At 31.8% G+C, this 23,971-nt stretch overlaps 1 protein-coding gene across 13 annotated transcripts in view; it reads right to left on the bottom strand.

Moving 5' to 3' along the window:
* RYR2 (ryanodine receptor 2) overlaps positions 1-23,971 on the bottom strand; it is a 766,826-nt gene that overhangs the window by 459,526 nt on the left and 283,329 nt on the right. For 10 of the 13 annotated variants that reach the window (XM_074222943.1, XM_074222941.1, XM_074222944.1 and 7 more), the window contains exons 5-8: positions 17,516-17,530; positions 4,860-4,934; positions 3,850-3,928; positions 1,401-1,513 (exon numbers count right to left, since the gene is read on the bottom strand). In XM_074222943.1, coding sequence (XP_074079044.1) covers positions 1,401-1,513; positions 3,850-3,928; positions 4,860-4,934; positions 17,516-17,530 — 282 coding nt within the window. The remainder of the gene's footprint in view (positions 1-1,400; positions 1,514-3,849; positions 3,929-4,859; positions 4,935-17,515; positions 17,531-23,971) is intronic. The other 3 variants (XM_074222945.1, XM_074222939.1, XM_074222937.1) reach the window with 1 other exon arrangement.

Consider the following 23,971-nt stretch of genomic DNA (forward strand, 5'->3'; position numbering starts at 1 on the left):
ATATAAAATACTATGCTAAAATCTAGACAAATGTATTTGCTATATTCATCCATCTACTAATCTATTTAATCCTGTGGAAAACAGGATTTTTTCTGTTTTTTCTTTCTCGTAAGTATGAGTTCCTTGAGGGAAGGGACCATATCATTGGCTTTCTTAGTGTCTGTGTTTAGTACAGTGCCTGACAGTGCTTGTGATTAGTCTAGAATGGACTATAATTGAAAAATCCTACTAGTTCTCTGTGATAAATAACCATAACAATGTTAAATTATAAAATAGTTAACTTTCTAGATATATGAAAATAAGATCTTTTTTTCTGAATTACATGATCAATAATGTCCCATTTTATGGATAAATAATTAATCTTCTATAAAATGAAGCTTTCTTTCCTTTCTTCCTTCTTTCATTTCAAAAATGATAAAATTTTCATCATGGTCAAATAGTTAGTAAATGACAGAATCATCAGCTAAATCTAGATTTTTCCTGTTCAGTCAGTGCACTGTTTCATAGGGCCTCTCTTCACCATTTGACCATGGTCATTCTTCAATGAAGATGTAACTGAATATATAAGAGCAACAAAGCTCATAACCATACATATCAGTGAATGTAAGAATATTTCCAATTCTTAATCTAAGCTTCTTAATTCACATATATATCATAGAATGATCCTATACCAAGCATTAACCTGAAATTTTCCTAACTATGCTATCTGTATTTCCTGTCTTCATATGAATATTTTTATAATAATATACAGTTTTGCTTTCATATAAATATATATGTTCCAGATTCTTCAGACAGAAAACAAAGACATGACATTTTAATCCATGATTAGATGCATTTACATATCATTAGCAAATTAATGTAAGAGTAAGTAAAGATAATGTTATTACTATACACATTTAGGTCCATTATCTTTAGCCAGCAGCTTTAGTTTTTGCTTTTGCTGCAGCAAGAGAATTCAACTAATTAGACTGTGATAAGTCAAGAAGGAGAAAGAATAAACTAAGGAAAAGGGAAGGGAGGAAGAAGGGAAAGGAACAAGGGATATAAGATCACAACTGGAAAGATAATAAAGATTATCTTATCTAACCCCTTCATTTTGCAGATGAGACAACTGAGATTCAGAAAACTTAAGGGTCTTTATTTATATAATACAGCAGTTAGAATTAAGGATTACTCAAAAACAAACATAATATTCTTTTCACTAAATCAAATCATCAAATACTGATAGGGAATCACTTGGATATAATTAATATAAGAAATTTAGCATCTAAACCTAAGAAAAAGTTTTCTTTTGATGTCTTCCATTGCAATATTATATATATATATATATATATATATATATATATATATATATATATATATATATAATCACCATGTCAATCATGCTATTTTGTACTTACCAAGTATCTCTCAGAGGACACACTGACTAAGATTAGGTCATCTCCAACTCGTACTTTTTCTCCTTCTGAACGTTGTTTGGAAGCAGGGTGAATGGTCCACCAACATGCTTCACCTACAATAATATTTCAATCAATCAAAAAGTATTCAGTGAAACAAATCTTGCCTTTAAGAAGATAATAAACTAGCTAAGCAAGACATATAATTTGTGTAGGTGTTTTGCTTCAAAATGCAAAATTAGATACAAGATAATTTGGAAGGGGAAGGAAAATTAGCAACTGGAAAAATTAGAAAAGGTTCCCTCTAGAATTTGGCAATTGAGATTAATATAAAGAACATAAGGAGAGGAAAAATGAAGTCCAGTTATGAAGGACATCCAGTGCAAAGGCAAAGAAAGAGGAAATGGAGGACAATGAGATGAACTGTTTCACTGGATCAGTAAAAAAGCTAGAATGCATGAATGACTGTAAAGTGTAAAAAAGGCTAGAGAAGAGGGTTGGAGTAAAATTGTGAAATTTTCTTTAATTGTCAAAAAAGATTTTAAATTTGATTCTAGAATCTAATGATTGAAGAGGAATTTACTTAGTTTACTGAGTACAAGAGAATGGTATGTCAGAAAAATTACTGTTGTAGAAAACAGATGGAAACTAGGAGAGGAAGTGAGGCACAGAAATCAATAAGGAGAATATCACAGTGGTCTATATAAGAAGTGACAAAGGTCTGAACTTAGGAGGGGGCTGTGTGAGAGCAGAGAAATGGACAGATGTACAAGATTTTGTGGAGGTAAAAATGACAAGATTTGGCAAGTGAATAGATATGAAAGGTAAGGATGAATAAAGAGTCCTAACTGACACTAATGTTGCAAACCTGGACAACTGGAAGAATGGCAGTACTACTACTCTTAAGAGGAATAGAAAAGTTTTAAAGAAAAACACTGAGAATCTCTTCTTTTTTAAAGTCTTTAAAAATTCCATTAAAATGGGGAAAATAAGACATAAATCTAAAGATTGTCATCTTATAACAATATTTTCCCACTGAGATATTTAAGAAAGTACAAAATAATATTTTATAACATTTCAATAACCTTTCCTTTAATGATGATGATTAAAATAACTATTACAATGAGCTATGTATGAGGATTGGACAAAATGCTATTTATTTTTTCTTAAGCCTCTTTTAAGAGAAGGTACAATATTCACTATGTTCTACCTGTTAAAATTATTTATCACTACCCAAAGGACCTGACATATATTAATTTTGAAATAAGAATGCACTAAAAATATTTAGGGAACAAAGGAACGAAGAGGTTAATCTGATATTCACTTAAATAAATTGAAATTCTCTCTCTCATATTTTTCTCCTTAAAGCACCACAGATTTTTAAATACTTACTTGGGTATTCCGGATACCCCAAAACTTAAGTATTTCAATATCTAATTCTATACCACATATAATTAATGAAATGAATGCTGAATTTATAAGCATTCTCATTTTTTCTAAAATATTTTCACATCAGTTATTTCATCTAAATTTACAATCTGTGAGAAATAACCTAGAAATAGATCAAAGACATTGTCATATTACAATCTACATGCTTTCCTTTCCCCAAGAGCCTGCCAAATTCAGAGAAAACCTTAGAGATTAATGTAGATCTTCAAAGAACAAACAACAAAACAATTCTTCATTGATGCCTTAATAGATAAAGCATGATTGCTTTTACTCAGCAAAGATAAATTAAAAGGCAAAAATAAAAGAAATATTGAATACCATATAACTATAGTCTCCTGAACAAGAAACTCAAAATGTAATAAGGTGGGTTGATAGTGTCTCACTATTTAGAAAGGAATAGAACAATAGAAAACAAAGTCATTGATTCATCACATTTTCAGTGGACCTACATTTTTAGAATATTTAGAGATGTATCCAAATGAATGACTGAGTGAGTGAGTGAGTGAGTGAGTGAGTGAGTGAATGAATGAATAGATAAATGAATGAATTTTAAAACAGAAAGGAAAAAAGGGAAAAGAACAAGTATAATGCACTGGATATTGTAATAAGTGTTTTACAAATATTATTTCATTTGAAAGGAAGTAAAAGAATGACTGTAATTTCACAAACTATTATAAAACAAATATCATTGTGGTTAATAATTTTGGGAAGCAGTGCAGAATAATCTATTTTCTTCTTAAAGCATATAAGAAAAAGCAGATTTGAAGTCTTGCCTTGGTTTCTAACAATCTAAAGTGGAAAGGACTGATAACCATGAATTAATTCTAAATCTAATTCTAAATTCTTATGCAAAAAATTGTTAAAAACATTCCACTAAAGCAGCAAATTAGTATTAATAAAGACCACATATTCATCTAATAAATTGCAACATGTCCCATAATCTATTCAAATCTAAATCCAGAAAGCACCTTTTAATAACTGAATGCTCCAATGAATAGCTCACCTGTTGTGTCTTCTTGCAACCCAACATCAAAGGCTAGTTTATCTGTTGAAGATCGGGAAGTAGAAAGGCAGCAGAGGTACTAGAAATAAAGACATAGCTCTTCATCATTACATATTCATATCCACAGCCAATTCCTATGATGAAAATCATCCCTCTGCCTCAGTTGTACCAAACAAGTCTTTTTTTTTTCTATAAACAGTATATTTTTTCTAACCATGGGATTTTAAATGCCTTGTAGTCTGGAATTGTATTCAAGCTGCATTGATAAAAATTAATGTCCCAAAATGAACTGTTGGTTTCTATCTGCTTCAAATCCCTACAAAAGACTGGAAAGAGACATATTGACAATGAAAGAACTGCTCCCTAGATAATAAGGAACTGAGGACCAAATTGTACCCAAATATATTTCATATATATGTGTATGTATAAATACACACACACACACACACACACACACATATATATATATAATATATATATATATATATGCATGTATATATCTCATTTCCAGGGACTCCATGAAAATAAAGAGTACACTGTAATTCTGAAAAGTATAATCAAGATGAAATTAGAAAGAATATGAATTTTAACGAAAAGAAATGAAAATTCTCCTAAAGGAGAAAAAAAGCAAAGGGCAAGGCAATATTGACAAATGTTTACCATTTGGGACATGACTTTTCAAATTTCTGAGTTAGCATACTTTGGACCAATTAATACCTTGAAATGATTTTAAAGAGTAATAATTTTACTTGACATTCTGAACAATAATTGAAATTACAAATCACCAATAAATATTCTTTTCTCATTCATATTCCCTTAATACTCGCCACCAAATCAGGCCTTCTAAAATAAACTTTTTTTAAAAGAGCCAATATAATAAACTCTTGAAGAGTTTATATAGTCATATGCTTGGTACAATAATTAAATTATAAGTATGTATAGTGTACTGTGTACTGATGGAAAAACTCTGTCTGAACCATATGCCAAACGAGTTCAACATGTTTACTTACCATACCACTGTAAGAATGTCGCAATAATATGGCATGTCCATAAAGGAGTGTCCGATGGCCACCACCTTGGGCGGTCTGAACAGACAGAAGGAAAAAGGAGGGAAGAAGTCTTGAAAAAGAAAAAATTTGGCAACATCTCTATAATTTGTGGGACTTTACAAACAAACTACAATTTAAAATAGAACATATTTTAACCTATCTTTTCTGATTCTTCTATATAATTTCTAAATATATCATTTATGTGTTCGATTCATGAAAGACATCAAGAATTTAGAATGGTGTATTTAAGGAAACTTGAATTAAACATAGTAGTAGAAATGTAAAGGGGTTGAAAAAAATCAAAATTCTACCCATAAACCAAATTATCTATAGGAATGCTATACTCAAGAAAACATTTACTGTAACAGACAAATTATTAATTACAACTGAAAAAATAATTCATCAACTTTTGTTCCTTAAATATCAATCTAAGACATTTCTTTGCCATGTTTGGATTTGTTAACTTAGATGGAACATTACACTTTAACACCAGACTTAAGATTTACAAGTAACCAAAACTAAAATTAATTTAATTGACAGTTGTTTGACTTATACTAACCTAACTGTATGATTTAAAAAAACAAAAAGGAAAAGAAAAAAGTTCTATTTAATATTAACACTTCTAGCTGGAAAGTACCTATTTATGAACTCCAAGTGTACTTTATGAAATTTTAGAGCAGTGTCCATCTTCTTTCTGAATTTTCTTTGATTTATATTTTCATATTTCCCAACTGTTTAAAATTTGGATTTTGGTTTTCTTTGTTTCAAAGGTCAGTCTTTTCTGGCAGTATGAATGAGGCTATTAGGATTCACAAGTCTGCAAATAAACTTCATTTGAGTCAATTAAAATAAAATAATTGCTAAAAATTTAATGGTATTGCATGGTGTAAAATCCTCTTCTAGCTAGGACAGCCCTGGCAGACCTGTTTTGGACAATGTTATCCACATCCAGAGGAAGAAAAACAAAACAAAACAAAACAAAAAAACCCTACAGAATCTAAATGAATATTACATTCACTTTTTAAAATTTCTCTTATGTTTTTTCCTTCCTATCTCATGTTTTCTTTCCTTTCCCTTAGTTATAATTCTGTATACAGAAATGACTAATCTCTAAACATGTCAAACACAAATGTAAATATCACAATGCTCACCAGACTATTTGCCACTGAGAAGGGGGTAGGAAGGAAGGGTGGAAAGAAATTCTTTAACGTGTACATATGCATATTCATGTGAATGAATGCTGAAAAACTTTCATGACATGTAATTGGAAAAATGAAATAAAATATCAATTGGGAAAAAATACACTTCTTCTAATCAAACACTATTAAAATCTTACAAAGTTACTACTCCCAGGCCTGAGCCCAGAGAAGCAAACTTCCCCAGTCTGGGAATCTTTGCAGTATTACTTAATCTCTAATGTTCTTTGCTTTTGAATAAGAACTATCTTAATCTTAATGCTCTTTTGGCTTCTCCAGACTTTTAAAATTATATAATGTTAACAATTAAACATGTGTTAAAATTCCACCTTAGATAATGACTGTGTGATCTTGAACAATAACTTGTGACTTAAGAAGTGGTTAGATTGTAAGGTCTCTAAGGTATCTTCTGGCTCTAAATTTATAATCTATTTTTATATACATATATATATCCATATATATAGATGTGTATATATATATATATACACATGTATATCATAATATGTACATTTATCATCAATTTGATCTTCTCTATATGGATTACTAGGATAATCTTTTATAAGCAGTCATGGATTTCATGACAAAATTCTGTAGTTTTTTGTAAGCAGCACAATTTTATTTGCAAATATGAGCTAGTCAGTCATATCAACTTCATTTTCATAAGTAAAATTTCTATATCCTAAGATAGTAAAAAGTTCAAATATGGTTATTCCATTGTGATTGATGATGATTATAGAAACATTAACATATCTGTCCTGCATATTTGTTGCTTTCCTTCCAATTTCACCAATAAATGTTATTTGAAGTTACCTGAAGTCAAAAGGACCTAAGTTCAAATCTGGCCTCAGACACTTAATACTTACTTAGTTGTGTGATCTCAGGCAAGTGTTTTTTTAACCCCAATACTTTGCAAAAACCAAGAAAAAAAAGAAAAAGAAAAGGGGGAAAAAAAGGAAGGATATACCCTATTTTGATCTCAATATAAAAGATTCCACGGTTCATAAACAACAATTTGGGAACTAACCAATTTGAGAAACTCTGTAAAATTAAAAGCAGGAATCAAAGTAAATTGAGAACAAATATTTTTCTTTCATATTTTTCCATTAATTCATGGGAATGTTGTCTATACTTAACACTTCTACCAAATTCTCTACCAAGAATTGTATGGACCAAAGAATTCCTTTCCAATCTATTTAATTCAAAAGAGGGGGTTCTTATCCTTTATCTTACCTTTTAAATAAGATTAAAAGACTCAAGACTTTCTCTGGAAGCTTCAAGCATTTTTTTCATTCATTCATTTGAATGACTATTGTCACATTGTATAGTAATGGGGGGAAAAAAAAGAAGAGTAACTTCATAAAAAAAGATCCCAAAATCATGTTTATCTGCAATCCCTAATTCACATATCATCTCTATTACTGACCATTAGATTCTTCTGATGGAAATGTTAATTTCCTTCTAATAAATATATAGTGCCCAGGCACTATAAAATCCTTAAGAAATTACCTCAATCAATTAATAGGCATTCATTAGGCCTAATTTTATATTTTTTAATTTTTTAAAATTCTATTTCTTTTCTTAATATTTTATAACCTGTGCTTAATCCAGGGAATATCAAAAAAACAACAAAAATATTTATCCTTAAAGAACTTAAATTCTAATAGGGAGATACTACATGGTCACATATAAACAAATAAATATATGCAAAGTAAATGAACAGTTATTTGGATAGATGGCACTAACAATATAGAAAGGCCTCTTGATCTTTGAACTTTGAAAGAAGCCAGAAGTTCCAAGAGGTAGAGGTGATGAAAGAATATATTTTAGGCATGGGAGAGTGATAGCTTATACAAAGGAAAGGAGGGGGGAAATGAATTTTCATGTATAGAAAACAATGAAGAAACCAGTTTGGCTGGACAGAATAATAAATGAGAAAAAGTAATATATCAAATACCCAGAAAGATAGGTTGGGATCTGAGTGTGATGAACTTTAATACGTGAAAAACTTTAAATGTCCGATAGATAGATGATAGATAGATAGATAGATAGATAGATAGATAGATAGATAGATAAAGAAGCTAGTTCTAAAAGCTTCTTGATCAGGGAAATGACATGATCATTCATATCTATGCTTTAAGGACAATAACTTGATAGTTATATGGAGGGTATGCTGGAAATAGCTTGAGTGAAAGAAATATAATTATATGTTATATATTATATATAATAAACAGCATTATATTATTATAATCATAATAACAGTATAATTAAAAGACATATACTTTCAACTCTCTCATCTCTTCCTGGTGGAATTCAGTTTGTATTGTATTGATACTTTCTAATAGCCACTAACATGAAATTAAACCAGACATTACCAAACAATGTGGTTCAGGGGATAGGTTGCTGGGGAAATGGAATTGGAGGAGGGAGGCTGTCAGGCCATATTATTTAGCAAAATCTAATGACAATATTATCTTTCTAACATCCTACCCCCAAAGTCCTACTAAAGGGATGATTAGAAGATGGATAAGATTTTAAAGTAGAAATATCAACATCAATCTATCAATTTAAAAATATATATATTAATACAGCATAACTTACTATATTAATAAACAGAAAAAATTTTCTCTGAGGAACAATGCCACTGGGAATTATTTCCAGAGTAAATTGAGTCATTTAATTTATTATTGTCATAATAACTGTCAAATTGTCTAAGAGGCCAGCAAGTTATAGTATATATAATTAGAAGAATAGTGACTGATAAAAACTTATCCCTATTTGTACATTTAAATGAACAGTTTTGTTTTCTTACTGTTTTACAAAATATTAGCTTATTAATCACTCTTTGGAATTAATGTTGATTAAAGCTATTTATTTTTGCCAACTATATACCATTTAGGTATTTCAAGAATTTTTGAAAAATTTGCTTATTATATTTTCATTAGCCAGAAGTGATCAAAGAAAACTTGAGGTTTTCCTCATAACTATTTTCCTTTATAAAAAAGGAGAACCTTGGAAAAATCTAACAGATAAGTACTTCAACCTATGTTACAAAACAAAGGAATAAAGGGAAGAAGTGAATTTTTAGTTCTCAGGCTTTCTGACATGTAATGTATATCTTCTTTCATATATATATATATATATATATATATATATATATGATGAAGAAAATTTCAAAAGTAACAAAATACAATTATTTTTTTCTCATTTTGGAAACAGAGGAAATTGATTGCTTCATAGAGAAAAGAGTTTATGGCTTTAATCTGACTTCTCCTTGGACTAATGGTTAACTTCCCTAATGTAAACAAAACAAAACAAAACAAAATAGCATTAGCTACATTCAAAATTCTCACAAAACATATAAAAAGTCCTTTCCTTTTGCCGAGTCTTGATCCTTAATGGCACAGAAGCAGACATCTAAGCTATCAATGAGTTTCCATGAAAGCATCATCATCTCAAGAGAATTGTAGTTAATAATAACTTACTTTCAGTAGAGATGAGGCACTTAGATGGTTCAGTGTATAGGGTTTGGTGAGGCCGACCTATACAAATCTGGCCTCATACTTAATAGCTATGTGACCCTGGACTGAATCTTTTTTTTGTTTGTTTTTGTTTTTGTAAGACAGGGGGGTTAAATGACTCACCCAAGGTCACACAGCTAGGTATTATTAAATGTCTGAGATAGGATTTGAACTCAGGTACTCCTGAATCCAAGGCCAGTGCTCTATCCACTGTCTCACCTAGCTCCCCCTAGCTATGTGACCTTGGGCAAATCATTGAACTTTTCCTTCAGTTTTCTTTACCGCACAAATCTAGATAATAACATCTACCTTTCAGGGTTGTGAAGATCACATGAGATATTGTGCACATAATAGGAACTATATAAATACCAGTTGTCAGCAGCAGTAATAGTAGAAGTAGTCAAAAAAAATGATTGACAAACCAAATTTGATACTGTATCACATGTGATAATTGTGATGATGTCTAACAACAAATTTCCTCAGGAAACACCTCTGGCATATTAACAGGACTAAAGAGTGCTTAGCATAGGCAGTCAAAGAAGGCACTGCTCAATAGGAAAACATCTACCTGCTTCTAATAGGGTAAGCAGTTCAATCCAAGAGGGAAATTCAAAATTATTTAAAGATCAAAGTAAAAATAAGGACCATTTCCTTTTACGTGTTTTAATTTGGTATAATTTCATGCCTGTGGCCTATATTAATAAAAATTTAACAGCTTTCATAATCATCTAATATAAGCATGAAAACATACGAATCTTTTGGCTAGCTCTGGGAGCTAAGGGTTACCAGAAACAAATATGAATAAGAGGTTTGACCTAAAATAAATTGACTACCTCTCCTTTGGGAGTATGCTAGCATCTGACTGAGAGCCTAATTTTCCTTTTCTTCTGCTCGAGTTAAGGTAATTATTTTTTCTTTTAGATTGTAGGCCAGCATCTGCTCTGAAAATTTGACATAAAACTTAAAGTCAGAAGTGACTTGAGCAGAACAATATAGACATTATGTATCCCAATCAGGAAAGATTTGAATCTTAGTCTTCCTAATTTCTAGGACAGTTCTCAATTTATGTCACACTACCTACCAACATAATGTCTTTTCTACACAACTGCACAAAGATCCTGATAAAGAAATCAAAAAAAATTCATTGCCTAAACACTGAGTTATGATTTATTGAAAATGAAGAGAAAAACATAATAAAATATTTGAACCAACTTTACACTAGCAAAGTGATGTAGGAAAATTTCATCACTGTCAGAAAACTCAGGTAAGTAAGCAGAAAAAAAGTTATCCTAATTACCTGAATATTTTAGGCAAAAGTGTTTTTTCCCTGAACTATTTAAGTCATTGGCCTGTCTTTTTAATGAAATAAGTTATATTTTGTTTTCTTAGCTTTAAGTTTAAAGTGCCGAATTCTAATAATAATCCAGATTTCTCAACAACATTAAAAAATCACAGGAACTAATTTTTAATCTGAATTATTATAGAGAAATTAATATGCAAGTTAAGAGAGAACCCTTGTTTCCTGTTGCAAGATTCATTACCACTTATCTGTTGCTGCCTGGTGGCTTTTTTCCATATTTCCTAAGTGTATTTTTTTCCTCTAATGCATTCAGAGACAGAAGAGATCCCCTTATTTTATAGAAGAGTATACTGAGAAGTACAAAGACCATAACAGAGTTAATTAACAGAACCAGTAATTAAACTCAGGCTTTCTGACTCCTCTTTCAATGTTCTTTCTACTCCATCATTGCATTTTGACATAGCATGCTGAATGTATGTTTGTTAATATTTAACAAATGCTCATTATATGAAAGAATGAATAATATTGTAATAATCCATAGTAAAAGTTCCCAGTAAATACTGAATAACAAGAATATAGGATACCCCAAAGTCTTGGTGCTTTTTTAAAGTTCAAACAACTTTAAGACTTTTGGAACAACACATAGAAATACTAAGAGGGCAATGAATAAAGGGAGTGGGAGTGGGAGTGGGAGTGGGACTGAGGGTGTTTAATACAAATGAAGACTTGGTTTCAAGTCCTACATCTGACACATACTAGTTACTAAGACTACAAAGTTATAGCAAACTAACAACCTGAATTCCTGAAAGGAGTTTTCATATGAGGAGTTCCTTAACCTGATGAAAACACAGGTCCAGATCTCCCCTGTCTCCCCCCAAATGAATATCAATCATATAATGCAATTAAATGGCATAACTTTTCACTGAGTAAATTAAACATATGGACACCTTTAGTCACTGAAGGTACAAGAACATTTTTACTAACAAATCTCATTTCAGATTTCACTGGAAAGAGAACACCATGACATCCAGGGGAGGTAATGCCATGACAAGTATATGAATTGGTTTTGAGTGAGGGGGATGCTGTGCTAAGTCCCCACTTTCTCCTCTGAAGTCATCTGGGTCCAGCGGTCAGATATGAATGAGGATGGCTGGAGATGGCCCTGGATGTAGGGCAATAGGGTTAAGTGACTTGCACAGGGTCACACAGCTAGTAAATGTCAAGTGTCTGAGGCCATATTGGAACCCAGGTCCTTATGACTCAAGGACTAATGCTCTATATGCACTGTGCCACCTAGCTGCCTAGACACACATGCATGTATGAGTGCGCACACACACACACACACACGCATACACAAACCTACCCCAGAAGGATTTCATATGCAGAGGAAAATGTCTGGGTGTAAAAATAATAATAATAATAATAATAATAATAATAATAATAATAATAATAGCAACAGTAATAGTAACAGTAATAATCATAGCAGTTATATAGTTTCTACTGTGTGCCAGACACTTGGTCAAAGACTTTACAAATTTATTTCATAAACAGTCAATATGTTTAAAACCTTGAATGTCATAATAAAATAATCCTTCAAAGACATGGGAATATGTGAAGGACAGACAGCCCTGATCAAGATTGTTTGAGGGTTTTGGGGCTGCATTTAGTATAGTAGCACTTCTGCTGGCACTATATTCTAAGAACTTAAGAAGTATGATGGACACAAATTCAATTTTTTTATCCTCCTCCAATGATAGTAAATGAAGAGTCCTAATACTGAAGAAAAATATAAACACTATAATCTGGTTTGATTTCTTTGAATATATGTTTTGAAAGTTCTCTTCCAAAACCTGAAATAAATCTTTAATGTTATAAATTTAGAAGTTTCCTCCAAAGATGAAGATCACAACCATTCATACCTGCTATCCTATGAAACTCCTGCCCATAATTTTCAAAAAGCTCATCAATGGGATTCACCTAAAATAAGAGAAACCTTCCACACTTCTGATACCATGAAGGTACCAGTGTAACACTCCAGTTGTCCACCATCCCTTGATCTCATAAAATGAACAATTCATCTTCCCTTTCTGCCACAAAATACTTTGAAGGAATTCTTTACTCCTGTTCTTCAGAATTGCTTCTTGGATATATGTTTGCTATTGTTATGGCTCTTTTTTGAGAATGGGTCTCCTCATCTTCCCCAGATTGGATGTTCAGTGGTCATTCAAAGGCTCTGTCCCACTGCTAATTAACTCAGAAACTCTGAACTGTCCTTTTTTCAACTTGGGTGGTTCACTCCTCCTTGAGTATTAACCTAAAGATACTTTACTCCTAAGAGATCACAATTTTGTTGCTGAACATAATGAAGATCAACATTAGCCCTACTGGAGAACTCCCAAACTCAAGAGATCCACCAGACTCAGCATCTTAGTGGCAATAACTAAAGACATGCATCACCATAAATAGCTCATTGGTTTGTAATCTTCTCACATCTACCATGTACCTTTTCATTGCCCTCTGTGTGATGCCTATCTTTAATTCATCAAAGGAATCAATGAGCAAAGTTTCAGGACCTCCTAGCAACACAATCAAAAATTTGAATTTTTGGAGAGATTCAGAACAAAGTCCAGATAGAGGAAAGATTTCTTGTGGAAGGTAAAGTCATGTATATATCCTGCTTGCCTAAGACAACGTGGTGAATACATCAAGCCACAGCATAAAGCAGACACTTCTAAAAGAGCTCTGTAATCACTTATAGAATTTTTGTCTTGCCCAATCACATAGAAATAACAAAATGGATGAATAAAGTCTGCCATAGGGTAGAGCCAAAATGACAGAGAAAAGAACAGCAACTCACCTGAACTCTTCCAAAAACCTTTTTTAAAATGTCATAAAAATTCTTAGAGCTGAACAACATACTAAATGATGAGGTAAACTAATTTTCCAATATAAAATAACTTGAAAGGTTGGCAGGAAAGGTCGATCATACCTGGGTAAGAGTAGAGCACAGTTCAGTGCAAGTCACACCAGAACAGACCAGGCCCCAGTGACAGCCATTGCTTCCAAAGCCCTCAGCCCGTGGACAGAATGGAAGTTGAACAATTTGTCAGAAGGAGATTACAAAGGTCTCTTTGCAAACACCAAGACAAGACCGTTGTTTTGCTTATACTCAGATTTGTGGCAGTCCCAAGACCAAGAGAAACACTAGCATACAGAGCTTGTAGCCACAGTAGAGCAGAGAGCCTCATCACAGTTTCAGGGCAGAAAAGTACCTGTGGTCACTCAGAGACCAGAATACAGGCCAGAAGAGTAGTAAATACACTTCTTAAATCATAACACCCTGAAAAAAATGAAAGCTTATACCTTGCTAAAAGAATCTCTGAAAACAGCTGCATGAAAAATCCCTGAAGTTTGGGACAGTGTACTCACTACTCTGGAAGCAGAACCTCACTTTGACAAAGAGTAAAAAGTCAAGAAAAAGGCTGGAAAATGAGCAAAAAAAATTCTGACCATAGAAGGTTACTATGATGACAAGGAAGATCAAAACACACAATCAGAAGAAGATAACTAAGTCAACATTATTACCTACAGTCTCTAAGAAAATATATTGGTCTCAGCCCCAAAATAATTTTAAAAATCAAGAGAGGTAGAAGAAAAGTTGGGAAGACACATGAGAATGATGCCAGAAAATCATGAAAAAAGTCAACAGTTTATTAAAGGAAGCACAAGAAAGACAAAAGAAAATAATACTTTAAAATAGACTAAGGGCAATGGTGAGGAAAAGAATGTCTTGAAAAGCAGGATTGGACAATGGAAAAAGAAACACAAAAATTCAATAAAGAAAAAAACTTCTTAAGAAGGAGAATTGACCACATGGAACAGGAGGTTTAAAAGCTGACTGACGAAAGTAATTCATTATATAGTAGAATTAAGTGGGGCAGTTAGGTGGTGCAGTGGCTAGAGCTGGCCCCGGAGTCAGGAGGACTTGAGTTCAAATTTGACCTCAGACACTAAATAATTACCTAGCTGTGTGACCTTGGGCAATTCACTTAACTCCATTGCCTTACAAAAATTAAAAAAAAAAGAATTGAGCAAATGAAAGCTAATGATTTTATGAGCAATGAAATAAAACCAAAAGAATGAAAAATAAAAGTCAATATGATATAACTCAGTAGAAAAACAACTGACTCAGGAGAGATAATTTAAAATATATTGGGCTTCTTGAAAGTAATGATCAAAAATGAGTTGACATCATCTTTCAAGAAATTATCTGCCCTGATATTCTAAAACCATAAGATAAAATAGAAATTGAAAGAATTCACGGATCACCTCCTGAAAGAGATCCAAAAATGAAAACACCCAAGGAATATTATAGTCAAAATTCCAGAGTTCCCAGGTCAGGGAGAAAATATTGTAAACAGTCAGAAAAAAAAAAAACAATTCAAGTATCATGGAGCTAAGGTCAGTATAATACAAGACTTAGCTGCTTCTGTATGAAAAGACTAGGATTACAATATTCCAGAGAGCAAAGGAGCTAGTATTACAAACAAGAATCACCTACCTAGCAAAACTGAGTATAATTCTTCAAGGGGAAAAATAGAAATTCAATAGAGAACTTTCAAACATTCCTAATGAAAAGACCAGACTCAAATAGAAAATTTGACTTTCAAATGTAACACTCATGCAAATCATAAAAAAATTAAACAGAAAAATGAAGTCTTAAGGTACTTAACAAGGTTAATCTGTTTGCATTCTGACATGGGAAGATGATATTTGTAACTCATAAGAACTTTCTAATTATTTGGTCAGTTAGAAGGAGTACTTAGAGGGCATAAGTGTGAGTTGAATATGCAGAGACAATATCTAAAAAAATAAAATAAGAGCCAAGAAAGAAATGCACTGGGAACAAGGGAATGGAAGAGGTAAAATTGGGATAAATGATCTCACATAAAAGAGGTTAGAAAAAGCTTTTATAGAGAAGAGGAAGATAGGAGAGGTGAGAGAGAATGAGAGAGCCTTAATCTCATTGCAACTGACTCAAAGAGGGAAGAAAATATACAAACATTGTGGTATAGAAATCAATCTTACCCTATAAGCAAGTAGGAGGAGAAGAGCATGATGGGTTGGGGCAGGGGAACATAAAAAATGTGTGATAGAAGGGAGGGCAGATTAAGGGAAAGGGTAGTCAGAAACAAAACCCTTCTGAGGGGGGGACAGGGTGAAAAAAGAGAGAGAGAATAAAATAAATCAGAGAAAAATAGAATGGAGGGAAATATAGTTAGCAATAATAACTGAAAAAATTGAAGCAAATTTCTCTGATAAAGGCCCCATTTCTCAAATATAGAGAACTGAGTCAAATTTATAAAAATAAGAGCCATCCCTAATTGATAAATGACCAAAAGATATGAAGTTTTCAGATGAAGTAATCAAAACTCTCTCTAGTCATATGAAGAAATGTTCTTATTAATGATCAGATAAATGCAAATTAAAATTCTGAGGTACTACATTAAACCTATTAGATTGGATATTAGGAGAGAAAAGGAAAATGACAAATGGTGGAGGGGATGTAGTGAAAATGAGACATGAATGCCATGTTTTTGGAGTTGTGAACTGATTCAACTATTCTGCCATATGGCATTCAACCACTCTGCTATATAGCATTCAACCACATAGCCAAAGAGCTATAATAAAACCGTGCAAACCCTCTGACTCAGCAATACCTCTACTGGATCTACAAAAGAGATGAAAAGCAAAAAGGAAAAGGATCTATATGTCCAAAACTTTCATAGCAACTCTTTTCTGGTAACAAAGAATTAAAAATTGAGTGGATGTACATCAACTGGGGAATGACTGAACAAACTGTGATATGTGATTGTGATGGAATACTAATGTGCTGTAAGAAATAACGAACAGAATGCTCTCAGAAAAATATGGAAAAGACTAATATAAGATGATGCAAAGTAAAATGTAATATGTACAAAGTAACAGCCAAATTATAAGATGATCAAATGAATGGCTTAGCTATTCTCAGAAATACAATAATCCATAACAACTCTAAATGACTTGAGATTTTTTTCTTGTCTATGTTTCCTTTCACAACATGACTATTATTTAAATGTTTTGCATGATCATACATGTATAACCTATAATGAATTGTTAGTTTTATCAATGAAGTTGGGGTGAAAAGGTAAGAAGGTAAGAAGGGAGAGAATTAAAGCTTTAAAAACAAATGTTAAGAATTGTTTTTACATATAGTTGGGGGAAAATAAATCACCAAATAAATTTTTTAAAATGAATGTCTGTCTATCGTCCAGAAAATCTTACCCATATGTATATGTAAGAAAGACAATACAGAATTTAAGAGGAGGACATAAAATTAGATTCCTACCAGAAAACTATAAAGTGCTTTTACTAATCCCAAGTACCTCATTAAATCAAAAGTACATCTTTTCTAAAGATCAATTTAATAAAAAAATTAATTTCTCTATAAAATGTGAGGATGAGAAATTATTTATATGATTATTTTCTTGTTTTTTATAAAAGAGTAAAATAAATCAATCAGAGAAGAGAGAAGATATTTATAAAAATATTTCAATATCTTACCTTCATCATAAATTTCTGTAGGAGCATAAAGAGAAAAGAGAAAGTATTAAACATTCAGTTGTTCAATGATTTTAAAAACTGAATTTTTCACCAGAAGCCAAATGCAGTTCTCTGAATTATAAAAAACAAAAAATGCATTTGTCATATTGTTACAATAACACTTAAATTAACTACAATAATATTTAAATTAATGTTTTGAGAGAACAAAAGCTATACCAAATAATACACTTTAGAGACATCTTTAAAATAATTTATTTCTTTTTAAGTATGTGAATGCATGCTATTATATTTTAATACAAGTATTAATATCCCATGAATTTAGGGAGAGAGAAAACAGAGTGTGTTAGATTTAGAACTATTATTAGTAAGTGCTTTGCCACTTCATTTCAACTTTTCATACCGAAAAACACCATGATCCAAGAAGCAGAACAGATAATTGCAGCAAGGTCAGTGCATTAGAAATTAGTAGATGTGGCACATCTTAATTTAAACTGCTATACTGAGGGACTAATATTTCATGCAAAATGAATAAATTAATTAAAGGAAATCCTTAGATAAAACTTATAAGATATGAAAAATTAAATTGCTATCTAAGGGAAGACTGAAAACTTTAAAATGACACAATACTAATTGAATCAATGAGTTTTGTTTTCTTTTCAATTTTATTCAATTATTTAAAAATTCTAAATAAAAACAACTCCTTAAATTTAGGAACTATTTTTTCCTGTTTTTCCATTCATATTCTAAATCCTTAAGGTAATGCTTGCATATAGTAAAACCTTAATAAATGTTTCTTGACTTCACAACATTTACAGTACTAGCATGTTTCTTCAGTTTCCTATGATTTTTATACAGAGTCAAAAGGATTAGAAATTACATTTATTTACAAACTTAGAGCCAAATATCCTTCTAGGAGAAAGGGCAAAATAGGGGGATATATGCATTCTTAAATTAGTAATGAATGAACCTAATGAAAAATGATTTCTAATGTGAATATTATCTTTTAAATACAAGTAGTCTATCTCCTTACCATTATATATTTATTACAAATTGATAGTTATACTGAGGTCAGTTTATATCTTAGGGCAAAGTAAGAATCTTTTCAGAATGTTTGCCAGGAACAATTTCAACACAGTTTTTAAGATATAAACTTTTAAGATGGATTAATAATTGAATAACAATATTAATAAAATGGATCTTAGTAAAAGTTTTCTTAATAGTTACTACTGAACATTTGAAAATCTAAATGAGAATTTTTACCATCAGTGGAATAACAAGGAAGTTTGACCTTGGAGTACAAAAGAAAGCAGGGCAGAGACTATAAAATTTTGCCAAGATAACTCACTGATCATAACAAACATTCATTTCTTCAGCAAGTCAAAAGGCAGCTCTACACATGGTTATCACAACATGGTTAATATAGAAATTAAACTAATTATACACTTTGCAGTTAAAGGTGAAGAAGCCCCATGAAAAGAGATTGTAACTGACTATGGATCTGATCATGAACTTCTTATGCAAAATTCAGATTTAAATTGAAGAAGACAGGGAAAACCATCAGAACATAGAGGAATGACCTAATGATTGCATCAGAATATGAAATGGAGGTTATGAATAAATTTAAGGGATTAGAGTGGTTGAAGAACTACAGACAGATTCACAATATTATACAGGAAGCAGCAACAAAATACATTCCAAGAAAAGGAGTAAGAAAGCAAAATGGCTGTCCAATGGGGAAAGAAACAAAATAAAAGAAGAAGGAAACATAAACTCAATTGAATGTAGAATTCCAGGAAATAGCAAAGAGAGATAAGAAGATTATCTTTAAGTGAACAATGCAGCACTGTAGAAGTGACACTTTTGAGCTCTGGTTCTTTAAATGAACAATACAAAGAAATAGAATGGGAAAACCAAGAGATCTCTACAAGAAAATTAAAGATTTCAAGGGAAAGTTTAATGCAAAAAAAAAAAATGGCCATGATAAAAGACAAAAATTGTAGGTATTTAGCAAGAGAGATTATGAGGAGGTGGAAAGAATGCACAAAAGAACTATAGAAAAACAATGACCTCATGATGGTATGGTTACTTATCTAAAGCCAGACATTCTGGAGAATGAAATCAAGTGTACCACAGCTTGGTATTGTACAAGTGTACAATAAGGCCAGGGAAGGTGATAGAATTACTGCTGAGCAATTTAAAATTAAGCTAAAAGATGACGCTGTTAAAGTATTGCACTCAATATGACAGAAATTTGGAAAATACAATAGTGACACTGAATTGGAAAAGATCAATTTACAATCCATCTTAAAGAAGGGCAGTGTCAAAGAATGTTCAAATTACTGAACAATTGTACTCATTTCACATACCAGCAAGATCATGTTCAAGATCTGCAAGCTAGACTTCAGCAATATCTGGATCAAAAATTACCAGAAAAGCAGGTTCGTTTTTAAGGAGGTAAAAGAACTAGAGACCAGATTGCCAATACTCACTGGATTATGGAGAAAGCATGGGAATTCCAGAAAAATATATACTTCTGTTTCACTACTACTACATAAAGCTCTATGGTGTATAGAGCTTGAGATAATTTTATTAGTCTCTGCCCTGTTCCCTTTGGTACTCCTATATAATGACTATATAGATTATAACAAAATGTGACAAGTCCTCAAGAAGAGAGGAGTACCAGTTCATCTTATCTGTCTCCTGGTCTAATAAGGCCAAAAAAGAAGCAGTTGGAACTGAACATGGAACAACTGATTGTTTTAAGAGTGGAAGAGAGGTATGACAAGACTGAACATAGTCATCTAATTTATTTAACTTATATACAGTAAATGCCAGTTGGATAAATCAAAAGTGGGAATTAAAGCTGTCAAAAGCAATATAAACAATCCCAGACATGTACATGATACCACTCTAACAACAGAAAGTGAAGAAGAATTAAAAAGTTTTTGATGAGGGTGAAAGAATAAAGTACAAAAGCTGGCTTGAAACTTAAACATCAAAAAACTAAACTCTTGGAAAGTGATCCCATCATTTCCTGGCAAGTAGAGGAAATAGAAGAAATGGAAGCAATGTCAGATTTTATATTCATGGGTTCAAAGATCACTGCAAACAACCACCATAGTCTTGAAATTAAAAGACACTTGCTCCTTGGAAGGACAGCTATGGTACATTTGGACAGCATATTTAAAAGCAGATATCATCTTTCCAACAAAGGATCTGCATATTGAAGGTTGTGGTTTTTTACAATGGCAATATATGTCTGCAAGAGTTTAACTATGAGGAAAGTTGAGCACTGAAGAAGTGACACTTTTGAACTCTGGTAGTGAAGAAGACTTTTGAGAGTCCCTTGGACAGCAAGGAAGTCAACTTAATCCAAATTTATAATTGAGGTCAAATATTTAGGTTGAAAACTTAAATACTTTGGCCACATAATGAGAAGATGGGACTCACTGGGAAAAAATCCTGCTAGCAAGAAAGATTGAAGGCAAAAGGAAAAGGGGATGGAAGAGGACAAAATGGAGACAGAGAGAGTGAGCTGAAACAATGAACATGAACTTGAACAGATTTTTAAAGATAGTGGAGAATAGGAGGATCTAGTGTACTATGGTCCATAAGGTAACAATTGGATGCAACTGAACAACAACAAAATAGTTAAATTAGTACAAATTATTTCAATTCAACTAGAATTTTGGAAGCTTTCTTTCTTTTTTAAAAATGCTATCTGTTCTTAAAATCAAGCAACTAAAGGCTTTAAAGTTTTCTAGAGACATAAAACAAGGTTAATTCCATTATTTCCCTTTAGAAAGAAATGGAAAAGCAACTGCAAAAATGTTAAAGAAGATTGAATTATATATGTCAACAGGTTTCCACAGAACAATACTGCAAACCTAATTGAGAATAACTATAGCATGGAGTATAAAAGTACATTCTATATTAAAATTTAAGAGATAAAATAGTAAATTTTTATTTTTATTTGTATTAGTTATAATGGTATCAAAACATCTGCTAAATTTTGCCAAAATTGCAGCTTTGGAAGGACTGAATGATTCTTTAAAATGTCACTATTCATTTTTTTAAATAATATTTTAAAATAAAACATGTGGGGAGGAAAAAAAGGGAAGTATATACTATAACAAGTACATTCTGAATTTGAAAGTGTCTTTAGAAATCAATTCTCCAGAGAAAGTTTAAATGACTTTCCAGGGTAAGATGACTGGTGGGGCTGTATATCTCCCAATATTTTCAACTAAGATCTTTGCCTTGCCTTTTTGTTTTGCTTGTTTCCTGGGTGTGGGGTTAAAAAAGGGTAAGCCTCAACAAGAAAATGGAAAGCTATATCAGAGAAGGTGAAAATTCTACCTCAAGAAGATATTAGGGAGGGAGTTAGCATGAATTTTTAATTATTAACTAATGATGAAAAACAAAGGCCAAGAAAGTACTAAAAAGGAAATTCCATACATGGAGAAAAATAATTAAACAACTGTCCTTGGTTTATGTCAGAAATGTTTTAGATTTATGTCTAGGATACGTTATTCTGTCTTTATGAAGAAAACAAATATTTTGTTTCCTTTATCTCCCTAAATGGTAACATATATAAGAGTGATTAACAAAGAAAAATGGTGACATAAAACATGTACTCTAACACTGATAACTAAGAGAAATTTTCTGGGTGAATTATCATTTTGCATAGGAGCACAAAAAGGAAAATTTTAGTTCAAGAAATGAGAAAAAGTGGGCAAAACTAATTAATTGTCTCAAATCGGCATTAAAATGCTTTTGAGATGATAGGCCAAAGGCTTCTTCAATTTCAAAAGTGCTGAAAACAGTAACTGTGATGTAATTCAAAAAATCCTACAGTTGGTGTCTGAGAAGCTAGATATGAATTTCAAAACATGAAATGATCTGTGTTATCCTGAGCATGTCACTTTAACCACTTTTAGTTTCAGTTATGTAGAATAACGGATGACCAATAATATCTTTTTTTCCACTAAAACTACCATTCAACTTAACTATTACATCAGGCTCACAAAGAAAAAGAAAAAAACAGGAATGAGAACACGAATTAGATGGATTTCCAAAAAAAGGCATATTGGTCTTCAAATCTATACCACAGAGATTTGAACATTAAAACTGCTAAAATATTTCATTCAAAATAAGCTAATCTGCTTTCAAATTTTGAGTGTGTAGTCCTAATCTTCCTTTATTTGGAATTGGAACCCTGTTCAATAACATTCAAATAAGTGAACTGACTTAGCCCAGACAATTGGTTGATAAGGAGAAAGTTAAAAAGACACCATTTTATCCTACAAATTTAAAATTAGTTCAATCGGGGGGAAAAATCAATTATAGGGATCCTGAAAAACTATTCATTAAAGTGTAGACAGATCCCAGATTAAAAAAAAAAAGTTTGTCAAGGAAAAAAAGTTCATTTTTCTTAGTGCCCTCCTATCATAACACCTGAAAGTTTTAATCTGCTTTTTGAGGGTTATTAAGATGATAATTAACTAATTTAAAAATATAATAATATGGTATTAAAAACTTATCATGTGGAGTGCATCTAGGCAGTGCAGTGGATAGAGCACTGGCCCTGGAATCTAGAAGATGGAAAATCAAATCCGACCTCAGACCTTAATAATTACCAAAGCCAAAAAAAGAAATACTTAAAAAACTTTAAAGTCATCTTGTAATCATCTTAATAGTAACATAAAAAGAATGAACATATTTGTATTTGGAGTCCTTTCCACTACTGTCTAGAAAGCATAAAAAGAGAAAGGACAAAGAAATGCTAGGAAGCAAGTTACTAGATTTTTACATTACATTCAAGGCATGTGAATTCCAAGGTCAAAGAGAAAAATAAATATTCGAAGCTAACAAGCAGTATGATCTTAGCCTGATGATTTCTTAAATTAAAAAAAACCTGGGGTGGCTCAGTGGCACAGTGGATAGGGCAACAGTCCTGGAGTCAGGAGTACCTGAGTTCAAATCCGACCTCAGGCACTTAATAATAACCTAGCTGTGTGACTTTGGGGAAGTCATTTAATCCCATTGCCTTGCAAAAACTAAAAACAAGACAAAACAAAAAAAAAAAACACCACTTAATTTAAATCACTAATGCACTGGCTCCCTACCCAAGAAATTCATAGAGTAATCTTTGCCACACCTATTATAATTGTTACATTAAAACAATCAAGTTTTATTGCAAGGACACATTCCCAGAGTGAGAAAGAAATTAAGATAGGGTCTAAATATCAGGCCCTAGGCAATTTTTTAAAAAAAGATAGAAATACAGCCAAAGATTTCATAGAAACATTGAAAAATATACCATAAAGATCATCTAGTCCACTTTTCTTATTCTGTAAAAGTAAAAGTGAAGTCTTGAAAAATTAAGTGACTTTTCCAAGGTTACAAAGGTAATAACAAAGATGGGGTGCTAAAGATAATCAATGTCACCATCAC

Source organism: Macrotis lagotis, chromosome 2 (genome assembly GCF_037893015.1).
Source record: "Macrotis lagotis isolate mMagLag1 chromosome 2, bilby.v1.9.chrom.fasta, whole genome shotgun sequence".
NCBI lineage: Eukaryota > Metazoa > Chordata > Mammalia > Peramelemorphia > Peramelidae > Macrotis > Macrotis lagotis.